This window comes from Ischnura elegans, chromosome 3, assembly GCF_921293095.1.
Source record: "Ischnura elegans chromosome 3, ioIscEleg1.1, whole genome shotgun sequence".
Taxonomy (NCBI): Eukaryota; Metazoa; Arthropoda; class Insecta; order Odonata; family Coenagrionidae; genus Ischnura; species Ischnura elegans.
In genome coordinates this window covers 122,346,200-122,372,405 of record NC_060248.1, presented here as the reverse complement: position 1 = coordinate 122,372,405, position 26,206 = coordinate 122,346,200, and the positions used below count along the sequence as shown (strand labels likewise).

Here is a 26,206-nt window from a genome sequence, read left to right as displayed (position 1 = left end):
CCCTCAAATGCTGTGCATCTACTGATTAATAAAAAATGTTTACACGACAGCTACTGTTAACCATGCCCTAATGATGTAATACTGATTCCAAGTAATTTTTAATCTTAATTAATAGATAAAAATTCGTACCAAAAATCAAAACCATATAGATAATCCCATTTAAATAACCAAAACTCATTTTAACATTTGTACGTCAGATCTGGAAATCCGAACAGCAATCGCACAGAATCTAATACTGCGGTGGGGGATTTTAGGATAATTTGTGCTCTCGATAAACACTGTGCCTTTCTTTACAGGTATACCTATTTATCGTGCGTGTGTCCCTCAACCTTCTTCAACGATGGAAACGGTGACTATCGTGGGTTTAATGAATGTATTGCATTGACCAGCCCCTGTGATTCAATCTTGAAATAAATTCCATAAAATATGAACTCCACAATTCCTATAAATATTATAGAGATATAATAAAAGTCTCATTGAAAAATTATGCGTCATGTTCTCAATAAAAGCAATGAGCTTCAAAACATTATCAATTATACGTTCATTAAACCCACGATATTCACCGTTTCCATAGTTGAAGGCGGTAGAAAGACACACGCACGATAAAAACTCGAATTTTCAACTGTGAATAATCGATAAATGGGTAAATTTGATTAGTAAATTTTTAAAAACTCCAAAACTGAAAGGAAATTGGAATTTTCGTGCTTTAACTTTTTAAAAAGCTTGCCACCCTTGCCACTCCTGATGCGCGCGCAGCTTCGCATTACGATTCTCTTGTTTTTCCTCTTATATATATTCCGGCCGCCAGATGTCAGTAAGTATTTTGCTACAATCATGGCAGTTGCGTTACACCTGTGTGTCTGTGTTGTGATATATTGTGTATTTGTTATTCGTGTAGACACAACAGTGTTCAGTTATAAAGACTATCCGATCATTGAGTCAATGCATCTCATTAATAAATCTATAGCTGTCAATAGGGACAATGAAACACAGATGCATTTATCCGTATTGTTTACAGGTCGCAATTTCGTGGAGGGGATGTCAGTGATAAGTACTCCATGCAAGTCCATTAGAAGAGGCAGCCCTTGTTTCTCAGACCTCAATGAGAATGGTAGTAATTGTGAAAGTTATGAATATCAGGAGCAGTGGACGGGTAACTCCGTCGCTGTGATGAGTTTAAGTGTCCCCTTCCACGAAGGTCCGAGGATTTTGTACGCCTGCACTAAGGCTCGGACAGGAACCCGCCGAAAGGTGCATTTGGGGAATGTGGATGGGAAGGAAGTTATAAAGTGGGTTCATCAAGGCCTGGGAGCAGTATTGAAATTCAACGGCAGTGAAATTAATCATGACCCTGCAGTGAAGGAGAATGATGAACATGCGAGGCAGGAACGTATTTTGAGGTAAGTTATGCATGTCTTGATTTGGTATTTGTTTTGAGAATTACTTTAATGTCAGCATCTGGTGCCCAAGCCGAGTAGTTGGCCTGTTTAAGTTTGTTCTTCAATGCATTTCTTCTGTGATTCTGTCAGTGTCCCAGCATTCGATGATCTCAATGATAGAAATTTTTATTGAATCCTCATGTTATTAACGCTGATGACTTTGTATAGCACAGCCTGCACTCAGGATATTCATAGCTTTAGATGACCAGTGAGACTTCGTTGAAAGTAAAGTTATAACATTTTATCTTGCGACTTTTTACATGCCGTGGATTGTGTCATCGAAATAATTATTCCTACAGCGACTATAATTGAAGTTCAACTCTTCCTTCCACTTCTCATTGGAAGTTAATTTTTGATAATGAATGTGGTATCCCTCCCCTTTAAAGTAGAACGCAAAGGACTTTAAGTGACTGGATGAATTGGCGGGTTTGGCATTCTGGAAAAAAAACGTGATGTAATTGATTCAATTATGGAGGGATTACTCTCATATTGTCTGTGTAAATAAAGAGTCGTTTTTTTAAATACCATATAAACCTAGTGTCAGTTTCAACAACTGGTAAAGGTATCGGCCAAAGCCGTTTTCGTGAAGAAAAGAAATCTACTGCGTTGTTGACCTCGGAGCTTAAAAAGTCATCCAGAGAGTTAAGGATTCCCAATACGAGTAAAACGTGTTGACCGTGTATACTACCAAATAGGTGCCTAGGCTTAGGTAGCTGATGGGATCTACGCTTACACAAAATAAATACATAGTAAACAAATATTATCTGCATTGACCACAGGCGTTGAGGGCCAAAGGGTATGACTGCTCATGGCTTTGCGAAAAATTTTCTCTGTTAGGGTTCATCGTATTTTGAAGCGTGCTACTCTTATTCTTAAGTGTTTTTTTTATTCTTTCCTCTGAAATTATCACAGTTGATTAGTTATAGGCTTCGCCACTATTAGGGTAAAACGTGCCAGCAAATCTTGATATTTATAACATCGAGTAAGCGATGTACCATATGTGGTTTACAGCTAGGCCGCAGCAAGGAAATATTTTTAGGGGTGGGATATTTGCAGGAGAGGGGTGCTGAATTACGAAGGGGTTCGTTTTGAGGGGTTGTGCGTAAGAACGTATCTCCCAAACATTTCATCGCGGCCTTGGTTTACCGTCAAAGGAACAATTTACATAAGGCATCGGAAGCTGATTTTATCCCTTTCCATTGACCATTGTTATTATTTGTCGATATCAAAGTCGTTGTCATCAAAATTATCACTACAGCGACTTAAATTGAAGGTCGACTTCTTCTCCCTCCTTCTCATTGTATATTAGTACGTTTTGATTACTTGCATGCCTCATGTATTTTCCGTCTCTCCACTGATTTTCTACCTGTAAACTTTCGCGGCTGTTAAAGAGAACCACTCGAATAGTTTAGTTTATCGATTTATCCGTAAAGGGTTGCCATCACAATTTTCATAGCTTGTCCTTTAATTGAACGGGTGAAAACTTTGATCAGAAAACGAAGAAAACTAATCGGGCATGCTTCGAGACATGAGACCTGATGAATATAATTGTCGAGGGAAAAGGAGGTGGCAAGAGCGGACAAGGAAGACCTCGAATGAAATACATGGCACAGGTTGAGAATGATTCGAAAGAGAGATTCGAAGTGGTGAAAACATTAGCTGATAGGAGAATTGAGTGGGGAGCTCCGTCAAACCAATCGAAGGATTTTCGTCCAATGGTGATGCCTCATATATTTGATGATTCCGATTAAGTTAAGGATATTTGTTTGAACTCTGTGAATTCCTGGAGCCTGTCCTCTAAACACCTTTTGTTGATTTTGTCACAGCCGGTCATTTGGGAGCATCAGCATTTGGGAAGTGAACGTTCCCCTTTAGATGTGGGATGAAACCGCACGCCCACCTAGGTATCTTTATTAGTTCCCAATGGGGGAAAAACCTTTGGATTCGGCGTTTATCGAGAGCACAAAGTATCCCAAAATCTCCCACCGCAGTGTTAGATTATGTGCGATTGCCGTTCGGATTTCAAGACCTCTTTCTAAATCATCATTTGAGTATTCAGGGGTAGAAGTCTTGTGGAAAACGCTTGAAAAATCAGGCTGACGGCGCGACGCTACGTGAAGGAAAATATGTACCTACGTTTTACTGATACCCGTGACTTTTTTTCGTAATAACAATTCCCAAGAAACTAAAAATCCCTGAATTGGGATATATATTTGCGGGTCGTCAGATACGTACTTTTTCATCCATAAATTTAACGCTCGCGAATTTGCAAAAAAACTTTTCCATGCATTATTTTTAAAGTGCGGCATCGGTTTTTGGTGTAACTAATGGTTTACACAGGCGGATTAAGGTGGTCGCCCCCACTCCCGTAATTCGTGGGTGGCTCTTCTTTTCAATGTTTTTTTTACCTGATCGACGATCAATTTTTAAAGATAATCGGAAAATACGTGAAATTCACATGCCTAAAAGTATTTTTAAGTAAACGTATTTTTTATACCACAAAGGCGCCGCGGAAATTAGTAAAGCCCACAACCCAAAACCAACGACCCTAATCCGCTCCAGGGTAAACCTGACCATTAAGAGATTCTGTTATTATTAGGGATGGTCGGATCGGATACCTCGGATCCAAATATCCGCGGATATTGCCCTTCATCGGATAAATCGGATCCAAAGTCGCGGAAGACATCGGATCTGGATCCGAAATTTAAAATAATACAGTGAATGCAACGCCACATAAAAGGTGGAAAGAGTGGATTCTGTCTTCGAATGCGCGCCGTCGCATGCGATTCTTGTCCTTCTCATGAACCGTTTTGTTTGAAAGCTTTCGCAGAGGTTACATAGGAGAATTTCAGCCGTGGAAAATAAAAAAGGCAAAATACGACTGTCACCTAGTGTGACTCTTCCCAAGAGATTGTACAATCATCGGGGGAATCTCAGCGTCATGAATTGAAAATGCATTTGAATGCGAAAATATCCGATCCGAAAGATCCGGCTCCTAAAATCAAAGGTCCGATCCGAATCCGGTTCCGAAAACAATCCTGTTTCCGTCCATCACTAATTATAATTGAAAAAAATGTTAAAATTCGACCATGTGGTCGTGTGGCAGCACATAAAATAAAAATATATCGCACAAAATAGGAAACATAAGTTGATAGATACAACGGCCTTGTCATAAAAATGCGACTGTTAATTGGGAAGAGAGCCAATATTTTCTCGAGTAAAGCATTCCAGTCTTCTATACCCCCTATGTAGGAAGGAAAAGTTAAGCGTATTTGCCTTGTGAGGCTCAGTATTAAAATTACGATCCTTCCTCACCTAATAACAAAGTCCTTTCAACCTGCTTGATAGGTCCTTCCACGCAGAATATCCGGTGCATGTTTTATTGAAACTCTTAATTCGTGCTTCTCTCTTCTTGATTCAAATGAGCAGTTTGGCTCTTCAGCCAAATTTTTTTTACATCTCTGGAACACTTGCCTTCCTTTTAAAATTGCCAATTACGCAGCTAAGCGCCGAACTTTTATCAGCTGTTCGATATCCCCTTTCAGATGAGGATCCCAAACTGACTGACTGTATTCTAAGATCGGTATAACAAGCGAAACAAATAGTTAGGTGTAGAAAAAATTGTTTTCAAATGCTGGGTAATAGATGAGGTAGTTAAGTATGTATTTTGAGGAGGCGGACGAAGGATTTGGGTATTTGCGCCGTAGATAAAGAGTGGAGGGAAACCCGTTGTCGGCATCATCCTGCTCTTGAAGAAAGACACCGAGGGGACCACGGCGTGACGCCTCCTCTCACAAATGATGTATTCGAAGCGCCATCCACTTGGCAAAGGACTACTTCTTCGAAAAATCGGCGGGGACTGAACCCGGACCCGAGATTGTGTGAAGCCAACATTCTTGCCACCTCACCGACCTCGTTCTGTTGGTTGCGACAAAACTTGAAGAATAGGAGAGCCCCACTATATTTCCAGGCCCGACAGAAGCGATGAATTAAGAGAGATATTTTGCCGAACGGATAGATACGAGAATTTCTTTTTCCCACGAACCATAAAGGACTTACATAAATGCCCTTACATAAAGAATAGGAGAGCCCCACTATATTTCCAGGCCCGACAGAAGCGATGAATTAAGAGAGATATTTTGCCGAACGGATAGATACGCGAATTTCTTTTTCCCACGAACCATAAAGGACTTACATAAATGCCAGTGTTATTTCGTTAGAGCATTTTCTTTATATGTGCACATGGCTGGTGTCCTAACACCCACTGCCACTTGCCTTGTAGGCGGCTTGCGGGCTAGTATGTAGATGTTCCTTTGGCGCTAAATGCTCGGTCGCCTCCCCCAAATACCACAGATACTCATCAGTGTTATCTCTTCTCATTGGGCCGTCATCCATATGTCTTTTTCTTTTATTTCTCAATTGGATCTGAGGTATCATTTCCATTAATTTGTTTCTACCCAGCTTCTCCGGTGAAATCGCCGGCTGTCACCACACCTTGTCAGAGACTGCCCGATCCCTGCTTGTGTACATGGGAGTACCCAGCGAGGGGCAGCTGCCCCCCGGGAAGAAATAGTAAATGTAGTTCAAAACGAATTTTTTTTTAATCCACAAAATTAATGCAAGTATAAAACCTGTAATTAAATTAAAAATATTTTTTCGAGCAAATAATTTTCAAAACTAATAAAGCGCTGATATAATTTTCTCGAAGCTTAGGTTTCCTTAACCTTTTCTGCGTTACAACTAGAAAGTCCGCGGCTTATCCCCCTATAGTTTTGATCTTGGATACGTCCTTCCTCATGTGTATTGTGGAGTGTACTTCCAGCAGAACTCTCCGACCGTCTGGCGGGACGCTAAGCCGTTGTTCTCAAGGCGCCTTTCGTAAAAAGCTGGCTGATGCCGACGCCGGGTTTTTCTCCACCCTTCCTTTACTCTCCTCTCTTCATGACGCAAATAACTGCACCTGTCGGCTCTTCTGCGTACCATATCACGCCACGAAACTATTACCGTGCTTCTCATCTCTACCGTTAGCTTTACTTTTGTCGTAAAACTTGGGTTTTGCATTCTCTTCTTCCTTATGTATTTACCAAATTTTTTGCGTTCACCTAAAAAAATTGCAGAACAACAAAAAAAGATGAAAATAGAATGACAATGATATTAGGAAAGGGAAAACCTGTACATGTAAAAGTACCTGTAATGTAACTATTACATTAAGTATTTTCTCGGAGATATTTAATTTTTAAAGACAAAGTTAAAAATGAAGTTAAATTTTTACTTAAATCAATTGGATTGTTGTGGTTATTGAAGATTCTACGCATTCTGTTGAGTTTTCACAAATGTTCGATTTAACTGTATTCAACCTGAAGTTCCTTGTTGGCCTTATTACTAACTACGTAAAAATTTATTGTGGCGATCATTTCACTGCTTTAGCCATTATTAAAGACTTTAATTAAGCGATGCAAATCTTTTATGGTTTTTCTTTTATATAGGCATTGAGGATCAACATTTTTAACTAATTACGTAATGAAACTACTTATGTAAAAACTCTAACTACCAATGTAACCCAATGTAGAGCTTTCGGCTACTGATCGAGGGGTCCCGGTTTTATGCTCAGGGTGATGTCCCTAAACAAAAACCTCGGAAGTGCGAGGGAAAGGAACAGCCCCCCTCGACCCAGTATACGTGAAATTCACGCGTCTGCGGCATAGTGCGGGGTGAGCTCTCCCCTCACCTATCCAAACCAATCTTCGGGTTATATCACTGAGTGAGTGAATATAGCTATCTTCACTGATGGGAAAAGTATCGAAAGAATGCAATCGGGCACAAAAGGGTAGTTTCCTATTATTTTTTAATCGCCTAAATCGAAAGATTATTACTCCTGAAGTACGCTTTAACGCTCTCAGATTTTTAAATGACGATATTTATTTTTCGCGATTAATTGAAAATTTTTAAGCGCGCGAAAACACGGCGGCTAAGTATGAATGCTGGGAAAAGCCCGTGTGACGTCATTCTGGTTCCGGATGCCGCCGTGTGAGGCTACCTTGGTGCGAGGCTATCAGCGCCGCAATGATGCAGGCAGCTACCAGGTAGCGGTTGGCTTAAACAAGGATTATTAATAAATGCCCTATCAAACGAAGGAAACTTTCCGACCATATGCAATTTTAATAGGTGATTATACAGAGATGTTTCACTGACCTCATGCATGTATTGCTAATCTCAGACGATGTAGAACTCCTATCCACTCGTGTAGAAACTAGGTCCCTGTGACGTCACGAAGAGTGGCATCGCATGTGCGCCAATCTGGCCTTTTTCAAATGAGATTAAAACTGACCATTAAAATTCGTCTAAACTGAGATTTCTAAAACAAAATAATTTGTATATTATGAATACACTAATGTTGGGTAACGTATCGAAATCAATGCCTTTCGTTTTCTTTGATGAACTGCCCTATTGTCGATATACCATCGAATTTGTAATTAATTATAAAAATGCAAATTGCGCTATGAAATAGTAATTAGTTAGGACTGCGAATGCAATTGCTTTTAATTTTGTTTTTGTGCATGATGCTGTCAATGTTTTCTCAATCAATAAATACTTATATGTAATCCAGTGTTTTAATTAAAATTTAATGGTATCGCATTTAATAATAGTTAAACATTTTTTATTTAGCCAATTCAAGACCTAAATATGTTCAACCAAAAATTTCCTCCTGTGGATGAGGTTAACTTAGCTGGAATTGCCTTTCGGTAAGCGCGCGTGGATTTCAAATTTTCACCTTTGATTGCTAAAATTTAACGATTACTAAAATGTAACGGTTACTCTAATGTAACGATTACTTGCAGGAGTGTGGAGTGTAGTATACGTTAATATTATTTTTTTTAACGTATCGATTAATAGTAAAAATTGCTACAGATGTAATCATTAATAGTAATTCGAGTACTTAAATTTCGTTACACCACATTGGTAGACATCGGGTACAGTTGTTATTTTTTTAGACCTTTTTCGTTATCTCTCCAACACTTGCATATGTTTTTTTTACGGTATGGATTCCAAGTTGCAATTTCATCCTCCAATTTACGTCTTACAATGGAGTAGTAGAATATTTTCAGTGATTTCTCTGACTTAATGTATCTAGCATTACGGAGTCCAATAATCTTTACCATGAAAAAGCTTTGTCGAAAGTGTGTTGAGCTTGAGGCTTACTCGAATTAAGTATCACTCCCAATTCAGATTGGCGGGATTCAGGGACAACACCAGATTTGTCCGGGAATTTTGAAATTCTGGAGGAGTCAGAGGGAATCCTCGTAAAAGTGAGGGATAAACTTGGATCGGAAATTGTCCTTATTTCACTGCTTATGCGTATGCATTTCTATATATTTATGATACCTGATCATTTAAGGTATCATGAGTACAAGGAAATTTGTAAGAAATTAATTTTTAATTTCAAAATACTCCAATAATCGTGCGAGTAGTCGAAAGTGAAAATAGAAATTCCACGCGCGCTGATCTAAAGCAAGTTCCGTTTACTTTACTTGTAATCCACTCTAATCACGAATATTTTTTAGCCCATAACTGCATAAAAAGGGATTAAAAATGAAAATTATAAGCTGTTGATAGCTAAACGGATAAATTTTGCCGTTGCCATTGCCAATCATTGCAAAAACATTGCCAAAATTGACCCATTTTTTAATATGTTTGCATTGACGCTATCGAGGGGTTAGGTGGAAGAGGGGACTTATTAGTCTCAACCTCGCCAATATGAAGGCATATTGTTATATTATTATTATTATTATAAAGGTCTATTATATTTTTCAGTGGGTTATACCTGCAAGTTTTAATGTATTGATTTCAGCTGTTAGCTTTTTTGAGTTTTAAGAAAATTTAAGGCACGGGGAAAGGGTGCCCCCCCCCCCCCCCAGACGCTTAAAAAATAGACAAGATATTTAATGGAGTAATCATTACGTTTGTTTTGTGTATCACGGAGCCTCAGTCATTTCATTTAACATTAGTAACTTTCATATCAAAATAAAGAGAATATGTTCTACAGATTGTTGTATTTTGTTTTTAATCTCAAATATGAGAAGACCTGTAAGACCCTTTTGCCCCCCCCTCCCCGAAAAATATCCCAGATCCGCCCCTCAAAATCGGTGAATTTAAAAACTGGAATATATCGTTACCTATATTTCTTAAGTCTTTAGTTGCTTTGAAAGTGCAATCTCAGAGTGCAGTCTCGCATTCATCGCCCTGCATCCCAATATCGGCCGGGTTAGTAGCTGCTGCCGCATCGGTGGAGTAGATGCGTGCTGCGCTCGGTAGCCACAACAAAATCCCCTCCCCTCTCTCGCCGCGTCCTCGTGCATGCAACCCCACCCCTTCCATTCCCTCCCCTCCTCTGCTCTCGATGGAGGCAGAAAGCGGCGCAGCCAGCCTGCCCCTTGTTTCACTCGCACGACGCTACGTTATTGTGTCATCCTCCCGATTTAAATTCGGTCGGCACATGTTAAAGAATTATTTCGGATGTTCCTGAATGGAAATCCACGCGGTTGCGGCGCTCCACGTTTCGCGGGAGGCACGGTCCCCTGTATGGGCTCCTGATACATTCGTTAATCAAACCTTTGTAATTTCTTATCAAACTCGCATAACGCATTTCACCACACTGTGGAATACTCGTATAACTGTCTCACTAGTATGGACATTGTATATATATATATATATATATATATATAATATATAATATATAATATATATATATATAAGGAATATTGAAGATGTGAGTGCAAGAACGAGAACAAAAAGAATTAGAAAAATATTATGGCATTGAGAGAATGACATAAGTTTTCAACAATGTCTGATACACTTACTTGGAGATTATTGTTGGAAATTACAGTGTCTGCTGGTATAAAGGGGCTTCATGTGTTTGTTGAAATCTCATTTTTGTAAAAATTGTCATTATCTGGTTCTTTCACTTAGGTTGTCAATTTATGTATCGTGTCGTTCAAGTATTCAATATTTATATCTCTTCATAGGAACCGGATGTAGGATGGGAGAGTGTTTTGTTTTTTTTATTTGTGTAATACTAGTCATTCTTGTTTTAAAGGATTATGCCTAAAGAAGTTCATTAATATTGACGTAATCTTCTATATTATTTCTACTGTATAGATACCTTTTTCTCAACTTATACGCAACCAAACTCTACAAATGAGGTACCAAAATGCATAGAATTTATCAGAGAACATGCTACGGCATATCTTACTTCCTAAATATTGCTATTATTTCCTAAAATTGGTTTTTAAATAATAAAAAAAAACAAAAACATACAAAAAAAAGCAAAAACCGATAAATATTCCTGACGTTAACGGCGCACAAACGGATACATTAGTTCATTTGCAAAAATATCTCGCATTCTTTAAATAACTTTTATCAAAATGCGGCTAATTCATCATTCAAGTCTCAGGTTGATACGTACGTATGAGTCATCATGTGCGTTTAACAGAGGATAGTGTAATTACTTCCAATGTTGTGTTTAAAGAGGTCCTCTGACCTTAATTTGTACATGAACATTCCAATTAAATTTGTACATAAGACCCTGCATTTTTTTTACATTTTAAAATTAGAAACGCGCCTATCCCTCTGTGGACCTGCATTGAAAAGAGCGGGGGAAGCCCGCTGGGAGCGGGCGCAGCACGCTCGTAATATTATAATAAATCAAAACATAAAATATCATGGGGTAAATAAATATATGAGTACCAGAACCATGTAATAACCAAAGGTTGAGTTTCGAGAAAAAAAAATAGAAAAATATAATTCTTGCTCTCATAGAGTGGAACGTAAGTTTTCAACAATGTCGGCTTAAGTTATTTTGAACCTAATGTTGAAAATAACAGTGTCCGCTGGGAAAGAGGGGCTTCTTGAGTTAGAAAACTCTAATTTTTGCAAAAAATTGGTCATTATCTGTTTCTTGCACTGAGGTCTGCAATTTTTTATCTTCCGTCCTTATAATTTACATGAAATTTCAACGGCAATTACGAAGTTTTGATCATCCCATTATGAACGTTCAACATTAACTCCAAGTTGCTTCTGAAGTAATCAGTTCTATTTACAGAGGGTTTTTTAAAACTATAACCCTTATTTTACATTTAATTCCTTAATTAAGTTGTTTTAGGAGGAGAAAAACAATCGTTTCGAAAAGATGTGTGTGATGACTGATCGGGATGATGAAATTTGAGGTATGAATTGGGTTAAGCGAAAAACTCCGAAACACAGGAAATCCAAATGCCATTTCATCTCGAATCAGGCTGAGTTGTGTTCACCTAAGTCGTGTTTCGAAATGTTTCCTGGCCACTTCGAATGTACAGCGGCTAAAGTCTTCCGCTATCAAATTTCAAATCGGCCCAACAATGGGAAAACGGACACTTTATGCTCCCACAGAAGGCTGAGTTGGAGTCAATTTACTCAGTCTCTTGATAACGCTCCCAGTAGGAGTGGGACGTTGAATCGGACGCAGCCTTTCCCGGGAGAAACAACTCTAGATAAATTCCTCAACCTATTGTGAGGAGTGGGTTATGTGTATTATCATATATGCGTCAATATCCTTCCGATGGCAGATTTTATTTCGTGTAATGCAACCGTTGATAATTCGTGAAGCGAAAGGTTCATCGGCAATTTTTTGTATTTGAGGTACACGTAATTTTGTTAAGAGTTTACTGTATATGCTCTAGAAAGTTCCTGGCTATTGCCAGAGTTCTAAATGGTTGATACACCCCGAAGAAAAAAGACAAAAAGATGACCGTTGCAGCAGGAGTTCTGAAGAATCTTGCTCGCTCCAGCTCCTTTACTGTAAGGATTATTAGAGGGCCGGTAGCTATCACCTTCTCACTCGTTCAGCACGTGTATCCATCATATGATGTGGGAAATATCTGCATGAATGAGCGTAGGAGGATAAATTTGGCGCATATCAAAATGAACTACAATACATAAAAATATTTTTAACTTCACTCACCAATGAAAGGTCCCTGAGTTTCCGTTGAATGATTTTTCTCAGCACCAAAATACACAACGATGGTATATCATTCGTCCCACAATGGTATGCAAGTCACGTGATGCAATAGCACGTTACCATTGAGACGCTCGAAGTATTTTGGGACCAAATCAGTGACGCCACCCGCCTTATACTTACTCTATGTTTTAAACGGGTGATAGGCCGCCGTGAAAAGAAAACAAAAGAATAATGTTCGAGCGGGAGTGATGCATCCTCTTAAGAATCTTGCAGATCTTCCCTACCGTCGATCCATCTCCATGTTAGGTCAATTGACGTTAGAAGCTTCCCAATTGCTGCCCGGGAATTGCTGGCCCTTAAGATGTCGCGTGCCTTTCTCATGACAAGTCTTTTTTGCTGACGGATTAATCTCGCTAAGCGCTGGCTGTCGTCTGGAAATTTTCAGAATAAGTAGATTTAATGCATCAAAGCGATTATGTAAAAGGAAAAATTCAGCATCTCTATTCTATTCATCTATAGACTATTTTATCTTACTTTTTCTCTTGCATATCAATATGGCTTCTGCCACGACAATCCCTTGTTTGTATCTCAGTAACCAAGGCGCCAACTCAACGTAATACACCAAAAAATCAAATGCAACAAACAACAAATGAACTTCAGAAAGTGAAACACGTAAAAAGAATGGAAACGTATATAAAACATGTATAAAAGTGATGTCGGTCATTCAAAGTACATGTATCAGAGTGTGCCTGTTCAATATTTGCCCCAATCTCGACTGAAATAAAATTACTTACTTACTCATTTGCCCATGTAAACCCAAGATGGTTTTTGGCCTCGCCAACACTCTTCTCTGTCCTGCGTCATTTCTATTTCTGCACAAAGTCTTCTGACATCCATCAGTACTTGAACTCTCCAACGCAGTCCTGGTCTTCTACCATTGGTTCATTCCTTAAAAACCTGTTTTATCATGCTGGTGTTATCCCCTCTCCTTATGTGGCCAGAATTTCTTAAACGTTTACTTTTTATTGTTGCTATGTTATCCGGCTCGCAATAAAATTATCTCAGTATTCTACTTTTTCCTGATTCTCCACACTCGTGCTTCGTAAATAGTTCCAAATTTCATGAAGAATTATTCCAATACAAGAAGATTACATCTTAGAGAATAATTTTAAGGTAAAATTTTTAGATTGAGGATAAATGCAGATGATTAAAACGCTATGCTTCACGTGTAAACTCTGCTGGAGAGGAATACGGTCGTAGTTTTGGGATTGATTACTTTCCGTATTTCATCTTGAAGGTGTGCAATACCTCGTTATGATAATGTGTCTGAAGTCTGATATCTGTTCATAAGTGGCTTTTAGGTATTTATCAATTACATTTTGTAACGTTTTGTATGAAGCTCATTAGCATAAGTCATCACTCGTATTATTGGATTAACGCAGCTCTCCATTCTGCTCTCCTATGCGATAGCCTTTTCATAGCGACGTACTTCTTCTCCTTAATATCCTTCATAAAATGTCCTCTGTGCCTCATTCGAAGCCGTCCCTTGCCCTTTTTTTAATTTACACTTGACCTTACGATTGTTTCCACCAGGATGTCATGCCTCATAATGTGGCCAACTAAGTTGTCCCGTCTTCTGCTTAAGGTTTTCAGGAGGATTCTCTTTTCTTCCACTCTTCATAGCACTTCCTCATTACTTACTCGGTCGATCCATTTTATCGTCATCTTTTTTCGATAGCACACTCTTCTCTGTCTTCTGTCGTTTCTGTTTACTCTCCAAGTCTTCGCATATCCTTCAGTATTTGATCTCAAATGAGATCATTCAATCATAAACGAATGTGACCATCTTGATAACGATTCAATCCTTTGAAATGATCTCATTCAAACGGAATCGTATGAAAAAGAATTAGATTTTCATTTCCCTTTACTTTACATAGGAAAAACATATCGATGTAGAATGGAAAAAAAGGTTGATTCAGTGATTCAATGATAACTAAATTCTCATCACCCCTGTAAAAATAAAAAAATGAGTACCAGCGCGTTCAAATAAAGATTGAATCCTTATCAAGAGGGTCGAATATGGCCTTGTGGAATGCTTCCACTCTTGACCTCTAAGCACCTGTCAGCGTATACAAGCCTCTCTTCCGTAAAGAAACATGCTCCATGCGTGCCACCTGATTAATCATTTTCCCACTTTTATATTAGTCTATTCAGTTGTTTGAAAATTCTTCTTTTTTTTAGAAAGCCCCATTCGCCGATGCAATTGTGCTGGCTTCTTTCTTGCTTTGTCCATCGTTAGTAATTTGGTTTCCTTCTTCAACCTTTAAGGTAGTGGAATTAAAATCTCATTGGAGAGCCACCTTAAAGATTACCATTTACTTCAGTTTTACATAAATTACGGCGGGTGTTCCTCTTCCCCCCTCTCTCCACCAACACCCAGACTCCGCCTATAATCCTCCACTTATATCCTAAAAATTTGAAGATAATAGCATGAGTGATTAATCCGTCGACAAAACAAAAATCGAGGGAGGAGGAGGTAACGAAGCATACTTCGTTCTCTTAACGTGTTATAGCGATTATAAAACTTCAATATCACATGACACTACTGTTTTCCTTTATTCCTTGTATCTCAATATGGCTGCTGGTACAACAATCCTTTGATTTTATCCCAGTTACCAAGGCGGCGGCTCAACAAAAATACTAACGGACCAAAAATCAACTGATAGAAACAACAAATGAACTTCGGAAAATGAAACAGAACGATAGCATATATGAAAACATTTATGACAGTGGTGTGGGTCATTCAAAGAAAATGCATCTGTCGTGATGGGTAACATGAGTAGAAGCAGAACCTATTGTTAGTGCCCGTATCTTATCAGCGCAAGTGATGGAAAATAATTTTGAAAAAAAAATTATCGGGCTCAACTACAATCGCACTGTCAAATTTGTCATTGATTACAATTGCAAATTAATCTTTCATAACTTAATCAGTATCATTGCAATTAGGGATACAATTACTTTTAATATATTCCCTTTACAGGTTGCAATAGCTGTCAATATTTTCTCAAACGGGGAGTAGTAACATGATAACCAACATTTTTATTATTATTTTATGCCATTCAATAAAATTATAATTAAAATGCTTGATTTATGAAATTCAGCCATAAATATGTACAGGTTGTAGCAAAAATGTGTACTTCTTGATGAGGTGAATGCAGCTGTAACTGCCTTTGAATCTACGTGCTATTAATTCGAATTTTAACTTATGACTACTATAACGTAACGATTACTCAAATGTAACGATTGGTCAAATGTGACGCATATTCTCACGAGTTTGGAGTAGGTTATAATTACATATATTCAATGTATCGATTACAAGTAAATATGACGCCGGCGTGCAAATAATTCAAAATTTCATTTCCGATTTCTATAATGAACGAATACTCAAGTGTTACGGTTAGTCAAATGGAACGATCAATCTCACGAGTTTGGAGTAGGTTATTATTAAAAATTATTATAATAAATTTAAAAAAAATGTATCGGCTACTAAATGTAAAAAATTATAATTTTTAAAAAATTATGTACGCGGCGATCATGTTTTAAAAAAGATTGTTTTTGGAGTACGTGGTCTCAAAATTTGCGAAACATTAAGAGTAGTTAAATTACTTTTACTTCGTTGCATCACGTCGCAGCACTGGTCTGCACAATGTCGTTGTCCCTTTTCTTTTGTGAATCGAATTGTAAGACTTCCAGAAGTGGCGATTATGTGTCATAAGAGTTTCAGTGCCTATGATGCTGCACATTCTTCCGTCTGGATATGTTCCAGTGTCGCTGGTTGGCCCAATGCCAGCTCACGGGAAGGAGTCAGTCTGAGAGTAGGGAGGCCCAGCGTGGAAAGAGGCTTCCATTCATGTTTGTGTCTTAATTATTATTAGCAGAGAATTTTTTTGAGAAGTCCATGGGCCTCTAATAAGTTTATTATATCCCTGATTAAAGTTCTAGGGCATACTGCCCCTTGGACCGTTTGTATTAAAACATTTGAAGATAATAGAACTTATATTTCATTTATACGGGTACGTATGATCATAGGTTTTCCCGGCGTAGCAGGTGCAGAAAGGTTTCTCGGGTTTTCCACCGGCTGATGTCGTCCATGTCTCCCGACGTTTCGAGCAGCGACTTGCTGATAATCCTCAGGGGATCTTCCTAATTAGGAATCCTAATTCTGATGAGGGTGATCAGCAAGTCCCTGCTCGAAACGTCGGGAGACATGGACGACATCAACCGGTGGAAAACCCGAGAAACCTTTCTGTGTACAAGTACGTATTTGCGGGTTTATACAGTCGACTATTTTAATATATGAAAAGATTTTCTCAAATACGTGAAATTAGGAAGTTTGACCATTTGACATTTCTCAATTGAATAATTCATAATTTCGTTTGTTACATCAGGTGAGTAATGAGCTGTTTTTTCAACAGATTTATATTTACGAAGAACCTTACTGCCTCCGGTGAAGAATTCTTCATACTTCAAGAAGCGACGTGAGCCAAAATGCCGTAAAACAGGAATGCGAAAATGTGGGATTAGAAGAAACTTTGTATTCCTTGCCAGTATTTTATGCGTGTAGGCTTTAAAGATTATTTTATAACTCATATGCAACGCCTGCCTAATCAAAGGTCGCGGGTTCGAGTCCCGCCTTGTTAGCTTGCCCCTATACAGTAGCCCGGCGATAATATTTTTCAAAATTATCCGTTTTAGCAATACGTGGTCGCAAATTTTGCGAATCGGTGAGAAAAGAATTGCATAAAAATCCCCAGGTTCATGTGACGACGGATATAGATTTTCCTGAGGGTCTTAAAGAGTTTAAATACTTAAATATTGAATTTTGTGGTTTTCGATCCGGGTACGACCTTTTTTTTTTGTAAACATAATATTTTAGAGACCTTTTGGCAAAAAATTTAACTGTTTTTGTTTTACCTCGATTTCTTCATACCAAAAGCGATACCTCGAAGGCGCACGTTCCCCGCCTAACTGCCACCTGCCGCGCAGTGTTTGATTCGCGCGACACACCTTTGTCCCGTGGTTCTTCCCTCTTTCACTTTACATGCTGGCAGAGTGAATCTAGGGCGATTAATAAAGGAAAGCCGGCGACTATGTGATTCACTTGTCTATGCAATTGTATGAAAATTACACTTTAAGCGAAAAGATGGAGAAAAATTATGTAAAAAACGTTGAAACAACTGTATGACACTGCGTTAATTTTCATGTTTAGCAATCAAAGTTGACTTTGACTTCCCCTTTAAATGTCGCCGCGCATATGTGACGTACTCGCAATGGGATATTATCCGATCTTAATAGTTATTTGTGCAGTCAGCATCTAATTTCTCGACTGATACACAGCGTCAGAGATCTGTTTTTAGTAATAAAAATAGCAATGCCATCAAAAAGCGGAAATAGTATGAGAGTCGCGTGAATTTGTTGGAATATTCGTGATCCAAGTTTACCGTCCGTAAGGTTTGGTTTGAAAATTCATGCATACTGACCACGTTGCATTTCATACGTTTTATTCGATTGGTTGACAAAGCGAACGGAATTTTTTGTGCTTGGAAATTTTATTTCTTGAGACAATATGAGCCCAAGTGTTGAGTCGTCGGAATGGAAATTTTCAAACACATGTATATCCGATCGCGTAGCAACGGAATCGTATCCTATCCGAATCAACCGTTCGGAATGAAAACTGATTGAAATGATTCCGACCAGTGTCAAGCAGGTCCTCCGCAAGTTTTTTTATTAGCAAAAAATTATGTTGGAATGCATCATTTATAATGAAGTGGGCTTCCAGTTAAAATCATAATCACTAGCGAAACCAATGTTGATACGAATAAATTATGATATGTGTGGACCGTTTAGAGTTACTTTACTCGTTCATTAAGGTGGAAGAGAGGTAAAATGAAGTAGATACCTAAGTGAAGAGTTTTAGAAGCGGCACAGAGGGTATGAGAAGGGGTTGAGTGAATGTGTCTACACTTCACCGGCTTCCTCTGCGGTCTGTGACCCATTTTAAGAATCTTTTTTCGTTTGCATGTCAGCATATTCGTATGCACCCTGTCAACTAGAAACTAGGTATTTATTCCAAGTTATAACCGGACAACTGCTGAGGAAATCGCTGTTTATTTTTCTTTGCATGACTCTCTACCAGTTAAGTGATTTAACGAGTTGAAAGTTGTTTAATAGCTATTAACGATCACGAATATTTTTTCGGAAAACTAAAATTCCCAGTATTACGCATTCTCGCTTGCAATTCTTCTTGTAATTCACAGCATTACACGACGCAATTTGGAATGCAGCCGCGCGCGTGCTTCAGATTGTGCATGTCCGTGCCCCCCGTATGACGGTCTTTAAACGACGAAATCTCAACGTAACTGAAGAGTAGGTTTAAAAAATATTTTTATCCTAGCTTTCCGTTTTGTTCGTGACATGATTATCTGGGAAAATTATCACTTAAAATGAATAATTGGCCTCGCCGGCCTCGGTGGCGGCGGGGTAAAGTCCTCGCCTGCCAATCCGAAGGTCGTGGGTTCGAGTCCCGCCTGGGTAAGTTACCCTTATCCAGGGCATGGATGTTTGTGATTGTTAAATGTTATCAACCCCGATGTTAAGGCCGAGCAGTGCTGTTTTCGGTGGTGTGTGAAATAAGTAAAGAAATAACTGACAAGGAAGTCCTTTAATTGTCACCACCAGATCTCGTTCAAAATTTGCTTGGTGATAGGAAATGGATAGCCATTGAGGTCAATTTTTTATTTCAGCTGCCAATGCTCTATACTTTTCGAGATATTAGCGACGGAAAGTGACAGGAAAACTCCTAAATGTCTGCACCCCGCAGTGCAGCAATTGTACTCCGTTGCTAGGACGTAGAGCACTGACAATGCATTGTCGTTCTGTGAGTTGCATAAATTTAGGCATTTTCCCGGTACATTCCCACGCTAATATATCGAAAAGTGATGAGCGTTTGTAACTGAAACAGAAATTACACCCCGTGGGTATCCAATTCCTATCACCAGGCAAAATTTGAACGAGATCTGGTGGTGACGCTAATGACACTTCCCTTGTGAGTGTAATTCTCTTTGTCTAACTTCATCTCGTAATCGATGAATGAATGAATTATCAAACCTTATATATTTCACTCTTATACGTTGTCACTTTCTCACGATGGCACGTTTCAACGATGGGTCATAATTTTCAAGAGGTAACTGAAGTGCCTCTCATGGGATGTTTTTTGAAATCGCGAATGCATGGGTTATTTAAGTTGGATTTTGCGCAGAAAGAATGCAGCTTATTCTTTTCGGTAGCTCAGCCTTTTATTTTTCTTTACTTTAGAAAGGCACGTAAACTAGAACAACAATGGTGATAACAAACTGTTTACAAACATCAGCTGTTACTATATCTCCAACACCCCCACTTAACAGCTTATGTCGCCAGGCCCATTCCATTCCTTAATTCTTCGAGAGATTTTATTTCTTCATCAGCGGCTTTCATCCACTTCTCTCTTTCATTTGCAGGCAATTCCATTACCTCTTCTAAAGACTCTGTATCGGGCTTTGGGTTAATTTTAACAGTGTATGATAACCATTTTGGTGGCACCCCCTTGCATTCTCTTGATGATTTTCGAACTGGCTGATCTGTTCTGTCCATTTCCAGTTTGGTGTTATCATCTATCTTGGTGATTGGTATTTCTCTTTCTCTCATCAACCTATCATCCTGGTATGTATAACGCTCAGATGATTCTAGGTCGATATCCTTGAATAATTCCTCTTTATCTGTAACATTTTCATCAAATACTACAGTTCTGCTGATGATAATTCTATTCGTACTGGGTTGTAGGATCCTGTAACCTTTGGACGTTTCATTATATCCTACCATAATTCCTTTTTGAGCACGTGAATCCCACTTGTTCCGTTTTTCTTTGGGAAGATAAGCATAAGCTTTGCTTCCAAATACTCGTATATGCTGAAGATCAGGTTTTTCAGCAGTCCACAGCTCATATGGGGTTTTATCAATGGCTTTACTGGGCAAGCGATTTTGCAAATAGCATGCAGTCATGATAGCTTCTCCCCAATACTGTTTTGGCAAATTCGCATCTAGCAGCATGCATCGAGCTGATTCAACTAGAGAACGATTCTTTCTTTCTGTTATTCCATTCTGCTCAGGGCTGTATGGCACTGTGGTCTGAAACTCAATTCCTTCTTTCTTTAAAATATCCTGAGTTTTCTTTCCTATGTATTCACCGCCATTGTCCGTTCGCAGAATTTTCGGTTTTCTTCCGAATTTAGTAGAAACTGCTGCAACATATTCTTCCACTTTGATTGACACTTCCTCCTTTAAGCGTAGCAGATATACAGTTGTGTAACGAGAGTAATAATCAATAAATGTGAGAAAATAACGTTTCTTCCCTGGAGTTTCTGTACTCATTGGACCACAAATATCTGAGTGAATGAGATCTAGGGGTCTTTGAGCTTTATAACTGCTTGTTTTGGGAAATGATTTCTTCGATAATTTTCCTTTTACACAGTCCCAACACCTCAAGAATTTATTGCAGTTATCAATTTCTATTCCTATAGCAAGTTTATCATCAATTAATCTTTTCACTGCAACTGGGTCTCTATGTCCAAGCCGCCTATGCCATAGATGAATACAATTCCGGTGATTCCCAAACTTCGCAGAATTAGCCATTTCTTGACATGATAATTTATAAAGATCACCATCAATCTTTCCCACAGCTTGCACTGTGCTTTTCTTATCAATTATGCAGTCATTTTCCTTGAAAGTCACCACATTACCTTCTTTAGCTAATTTCTTTACCGAGAGTAGGCTGCCTCGCAAATCAGGTACATACAGAACATCCTTCAATAGTATCCTGTTTATTTCTGTCGGAGATATCTTGCAATTGAGGTATCCTTCACCTGTCCCTTCAATAGCAATGAATTCCTCATTTGCAACGATTACCTTTCCTTCTTTATTTCGACGAATTCTTGTAAAGAAGTCAATATCATTTGTCATGTGGATCGTAGCGCCCGAATCTTCGTACCATGAACAAAACGCAGTAGCAAACGATGCGTTCAGGCTGGCATCTGTAGCACCTCGCGCCTCGTGACTGTCTTTTTCCTTTTTGAAATCTTTCATTTTTGCTTTCCATATTCTGCAATCCTTCTTTAAATGTCCCCGTTTCTTGCAAACGAAACACTCGCGAGTCTCTTCATAATTACTTCTTTCCGATCTGGATTCATGTGGTTTTCGTGTTTTCAAAGCTGACTCCGATTGCAGGTTGCGTGATTCATCGCATATTATGGACTCATTCTTACGTGTGAATTCATCAATCGGTTTTCCTTTTACGTATTCTAATGTGAGTTCGTCATCTGGACGCGTATCAAGGGCTGTTACAAGGGTGCTATATTCATCTGTCAAACCACTAAGCAAGAGAGCAGCTATATTAAAATCTTTAATTTCTTCTCCGATGCTCCGCAAACGTTCGATTAGTTCTAATGTTGACTTTATATATTCTTGCATTGATTGACCCTTTTTAAGTTTTGATTGATAAAGTTTTCGAAGTAGATACCGTATTGCTTAAATTGGCCCTTTCATGCACTTTTTGCAATTCTAACCACATTTCTCTGGCACTTTTACACTTGCAAATGTGTATTATCTGACCATCCTCGACACTAAGGGATATGGTACTTTGTGCTTTCTCGTCCTTTCCTTTCCATCCCGCCTCGGATTTTTCTGGTTTATCTTCATCAACTACTTTCCACGTACCTTCTCTTATTAGCACCATTCTCATCTTGAATTTCCATGCTTGATAATTATTATCATTCAGCTTCTGGACGGTTATTCTTTCGCTATGAGCATCCGATGACATCGTGAAAAATTAAATTGTCCGGATTCTGTTTCTTTTTCTTCTTTCACGATTTTACTTTCTATTACTGCGTTCTTCTTATCCTTGCGTAACCTCTGGGTCCATAACCAGTTGGATTTTGCGCAGAAAGAATGCAGCTTATTCTTTTCGGTAGCTCAGCCTTTTATTTTTCTTTACCTTAGAAAGGCACGTAAACTAGAACAACAATGGTGATAACAAACTGTTTACAAACATCAGCTGTTACTATATCTCCAACAATTTATGTTAGAATTGGGGATGGTTATTATGCGCTAACAACGGGAGTGCCCGAAAACTGGGTCTCAGATTTCAATCAAACTTTGGTAGTACATCGGGTGCTGTCCACGAATCGTCCCCCATATCGATGGCTAAGTTCTAACAACACGTATCTCAAAAATAGCAACTTTTCAGGAGAGCAAAAAGAAACGATTAATTTCTTTTACTTGCACACTGAAATTAAAAAACCAAAATACACCAAAGGATGAAGTTCGCCGTGAAAAAACATTTGACTTAGCCGGGATTCAAACCCGGATCTCCCGATTGCCGGTCAGGCGTGTTAACCAGTTCCACCACCAAGCCATTTTCTCAGAGCGAACTTTGGTGATGGAACTGGTTAACACGCCTGACCGGCAATCGGGAGATCCGGGTTTGAATCCCGGCTAAGTCAAATATTTTTTCATGGCGAACTTCATCCTTTGGTGTATTTAACATTGCACCCGTGCGCGTGACTGCGTACAAAGTCACCTGTGCCTGCAGTGCCTTTAAAGCCAAAAGTTCATAAAACTGAATGAGAAGCACTCATTTGCAAATAAAGAGTTGTTCTTTGCTTGTATTTTGTTTTTTAATGTAATTACACTTTGCGTAATGATACCTGTTTCAAACCGGCCGAATTTGAGATACGTGTTGTTAGAACTTAGCCATCGATATCTACATCTAAACAATACCCCGCAAGCCGCCTAAAAGGCGTGTGGCAGGGGGTATTAGGACAGCAGCCGTTTACAGCTTTTAAAAAAATGAAGTGCTCTAACGAAGTTGGGACTAGCGTTTATTAAAGTCCTTTATGGTTCGGGGGAAAAACGAATTCCCATATCTATTCGTTCGGCAAAACATCTTTCTTAATTTATCGCTTCTATCGGACCTAGAAATATAGTGTGGCTCTAATATTATGTTCTCTGTGTCGCTCTTAAAGATATCAATTCTCAGTAGTTCAAGCAATCTAAGCCATGGGGTTGTATCCATAAGCCATAGAATATAGATTATCCATAAGCCATAGATTGGTTATACAACCCCATATCTTCGAATGCCATAAGCAATCTAAGATATGGGGTTGTATAACCAATAGTTTAAACAAAAAACGCAGTTAAACATCTATAGGTTTAATGTATTCCCTTCAGCTAGGAGCGGTGGCCCAGTGGTTACGGTGATCGATTACTGCCTAGAGGTCTCCGGTGTGATATCGTTGCCATATCTGCACGTGGGCGTTGCCGTGAAGGGACCTGCCTTGACCTCGGGAATTGCCTCGCGCTCAAAGGAATGTCCCCTCCACCACCGGCCTTCACCAAGTGACGCGAAGGACGCGCTCCTTCGGGTGACATTCTATTAAAATGCCTGTTTTTCTCGCATGATCATCGCGCGTCACTCCATTCCCGTCTGAACGGAGCAAATTTTCTCGTCAACCCGCTTGGGAACGAGGCCTCAGTGGGCTAGAATCGAAAAAAAGCTGGCCGAAACCTCAAAAACGATTTTTTTGAGCTAGGAAGTCGAAACTTCGCGTACATATTCTCAAATAAGTTGTGCATAACTTTCCGGATTATTTATTTCCTGTGTTTTCACGTTAACAATATGTGTGAGGTCAAAGTTGAACAAATTCAGGGAAAAACGACCGCCCTCGATTTTTTTCTGAAAATTGCCACATTTATCCTCCTGCAGTGGTTTCATGAATAGTTTAATCGGCAAAATTGTTATACTGTCTTAATTGACACTTCTTTTCCTTCCATTTGAAGGATTGTTTCATCATTAACCATAGATATATAACAAAATGGCGGAGCCTGTTTTCAGCCCATTTTTTTTACATAAACGTAGAGAAAAAGTAGATATTGCCACGGACTTTCGCCAAGTGACTGATATCACGTAGTGCTATGAAGCCTCTACATTTTTAAAATTAATAAAGCCTCCAATTTTAAATCGTTTTTTCGAGCGTGCGGTCGACTCCGGTTCTGGCCGGCGGCGGCGGAGAGTACAGCGACGCGGCAAGCGTGTGGATGCAATATGGCCTCATTCACTTTTATATCTGGATAATGGATATGGGAGTGATAGAAAATAATCACCAGAAGGTAAAATTAATAAATATTGCTACGAATGACTCTTATTATTCAATCGCTGGGCACTGCAAGAGGTGCACTGAAAGGCTTCTTTCTTTGAGTGCATTCCATATATGTACTACTACGGAGACGTTAGACGGCATTAGGGAGTAATCTGAAGCTATGATGTATGTTGCATGGGCGTCTTATGGCGGATATTTGTAGTTGGCAGAGGAATTATATAACATCGTGGTGAAATATGTGTATAAGGTCTTATTTCGTCCCTGGATGCTCCACGGGGTATGGAACTCCAAAGAATAAGGGCAAACTTTCTGGAGTGAAGACGCTTGTTCATGGCTATATAAGTACCTCGTGGTATTCGACGGTTACTCCATTGCTACACATTATCTTCTTTGGTGATATTTTAATGTAGCTATTGTTCAAATTTCATGTATTGAGGCATAATTTTACTGTAATTATATATCTGAGGTGAAGGCCGTTCATTTAAATTTCCGACATTCATATGACCTGGTCGTTTCATTAGTTGTTTGGTGATAAGGTTTTATTGTTACTGGATGCGAATTTATTTCAGTCGGAAAATTTCGAAACTCTCCAAGTTTACGGTGAATTAGCCTGTTGGTAGTGTCTCGGATGGACTGGTGGCCCCGCGCACCGGCCAGCTTATCAAAGGTGTCACGACGAAGTGCGGAGTCTGCTATGCTTTAATTTTTAATATTCATTTCCGCGAATGTAACTATTGAGGATTCTTCAGCCGAGTGTTTGAACCTACGACCAATGAGAAGTGTGGTTTCGTGACCCCCTTCGGTTGAGGCAGAGTTGTATGGGTAGACCCGAATAAATTTTCTCTGTTAATCTATTGTTTTTTCACGTATTTCATTAAAACCTTAGTTCAAATAAAACAATAACACGTGTTAATATTTTATTTTCAGCTAATTACAGCTGTGCATTAAAAAAATCGTTACTGGGTCTCGCAGTATATACGATTATGGACGAAGTTCATGGGAACGTTTATGTTCACCCGGAAGTTAATAATACACAGAACTTAGTTATGTGGAGAATAATCTGAATTTTGCACTACTTATAATAATAATATTGTCAGTGGAATTGTGCATTCAACCATTGTTTTATGGAGTGCGTTTTTTTTTCGTTTTGACTGTTGTAAACTTTCCATTCCGGGGACTATATAAAGTCATCCCATCCCCAAATTTGTTAATCCCTTTGAAAATAGCTCATGTTAGGTAATAAAATCGTTGTGGGATAGTACAAAGTCCGTGTTTTTTCAAGGGTTTTGTTTATGTGTAAGTGACAGATTATATTCAGCCATAAATAAGACCAATACAGGGTTTGTCCGGAAAGTAATAGGACTGATTTTCTTCCGCCGTGACTGTACATTGGAGTGTGCGTGCACCGACTGGATTCGGTAGAGGGCGTTCCTAGCTAACGTACGAGCGGCTGGTCGTTTGTCTCCGAGCACTTGGAGAGTCAGGACAGACATTTTTGCGCAACGTGTTTCTGTGACTGGTGCAAG

The 26,206-nt window shown here is 39.0% G+C and overlaps 1 protein-coding gene and 1 long non-coding RNA gene across 3 annotated transcripts in view; one reads left to right on the top strand and one right to left on the bottom strand.

Moving 5' to 3' along the window:
* The first annotated feature begins 813 nt into the window (after positions 1 to 813).
* The window catches only part of LOC124156472 (unextended protein), a 182,047-nt gene continuing 156,654 nt past the window's right edge, over positions 814 to 26,206 (top strand). For both annotated transcript variants that reach the window (XM_046531041.1, XM_046531042.1), the window contains exon 1: positions 814 to 1,400. In XM_046531041.1, the coding sequence (XP_046386997.1) occupies positions 835 to 1,400 (566 nt within the window). In that variant the 5' untranslated portion in view covers positions 814 to 834. The remainder of the gene's footprint in view (positions 1,401 to 26,206) is intronic.
* On the bottom strand, positions 12,024 to 13,024 carry LOC124156473. The gene is made up of 3 exons (XR_006864335.1): positions 12,967 to 13,024; positions 12,436 to 12,863; positions 12,024 to 12,352 (listed from the first exon to the last, which is right to left on the bottom strand). It is a non-coding gene; the product is annotated as an uncharacterized LOC124156473 (long non-coding RNA).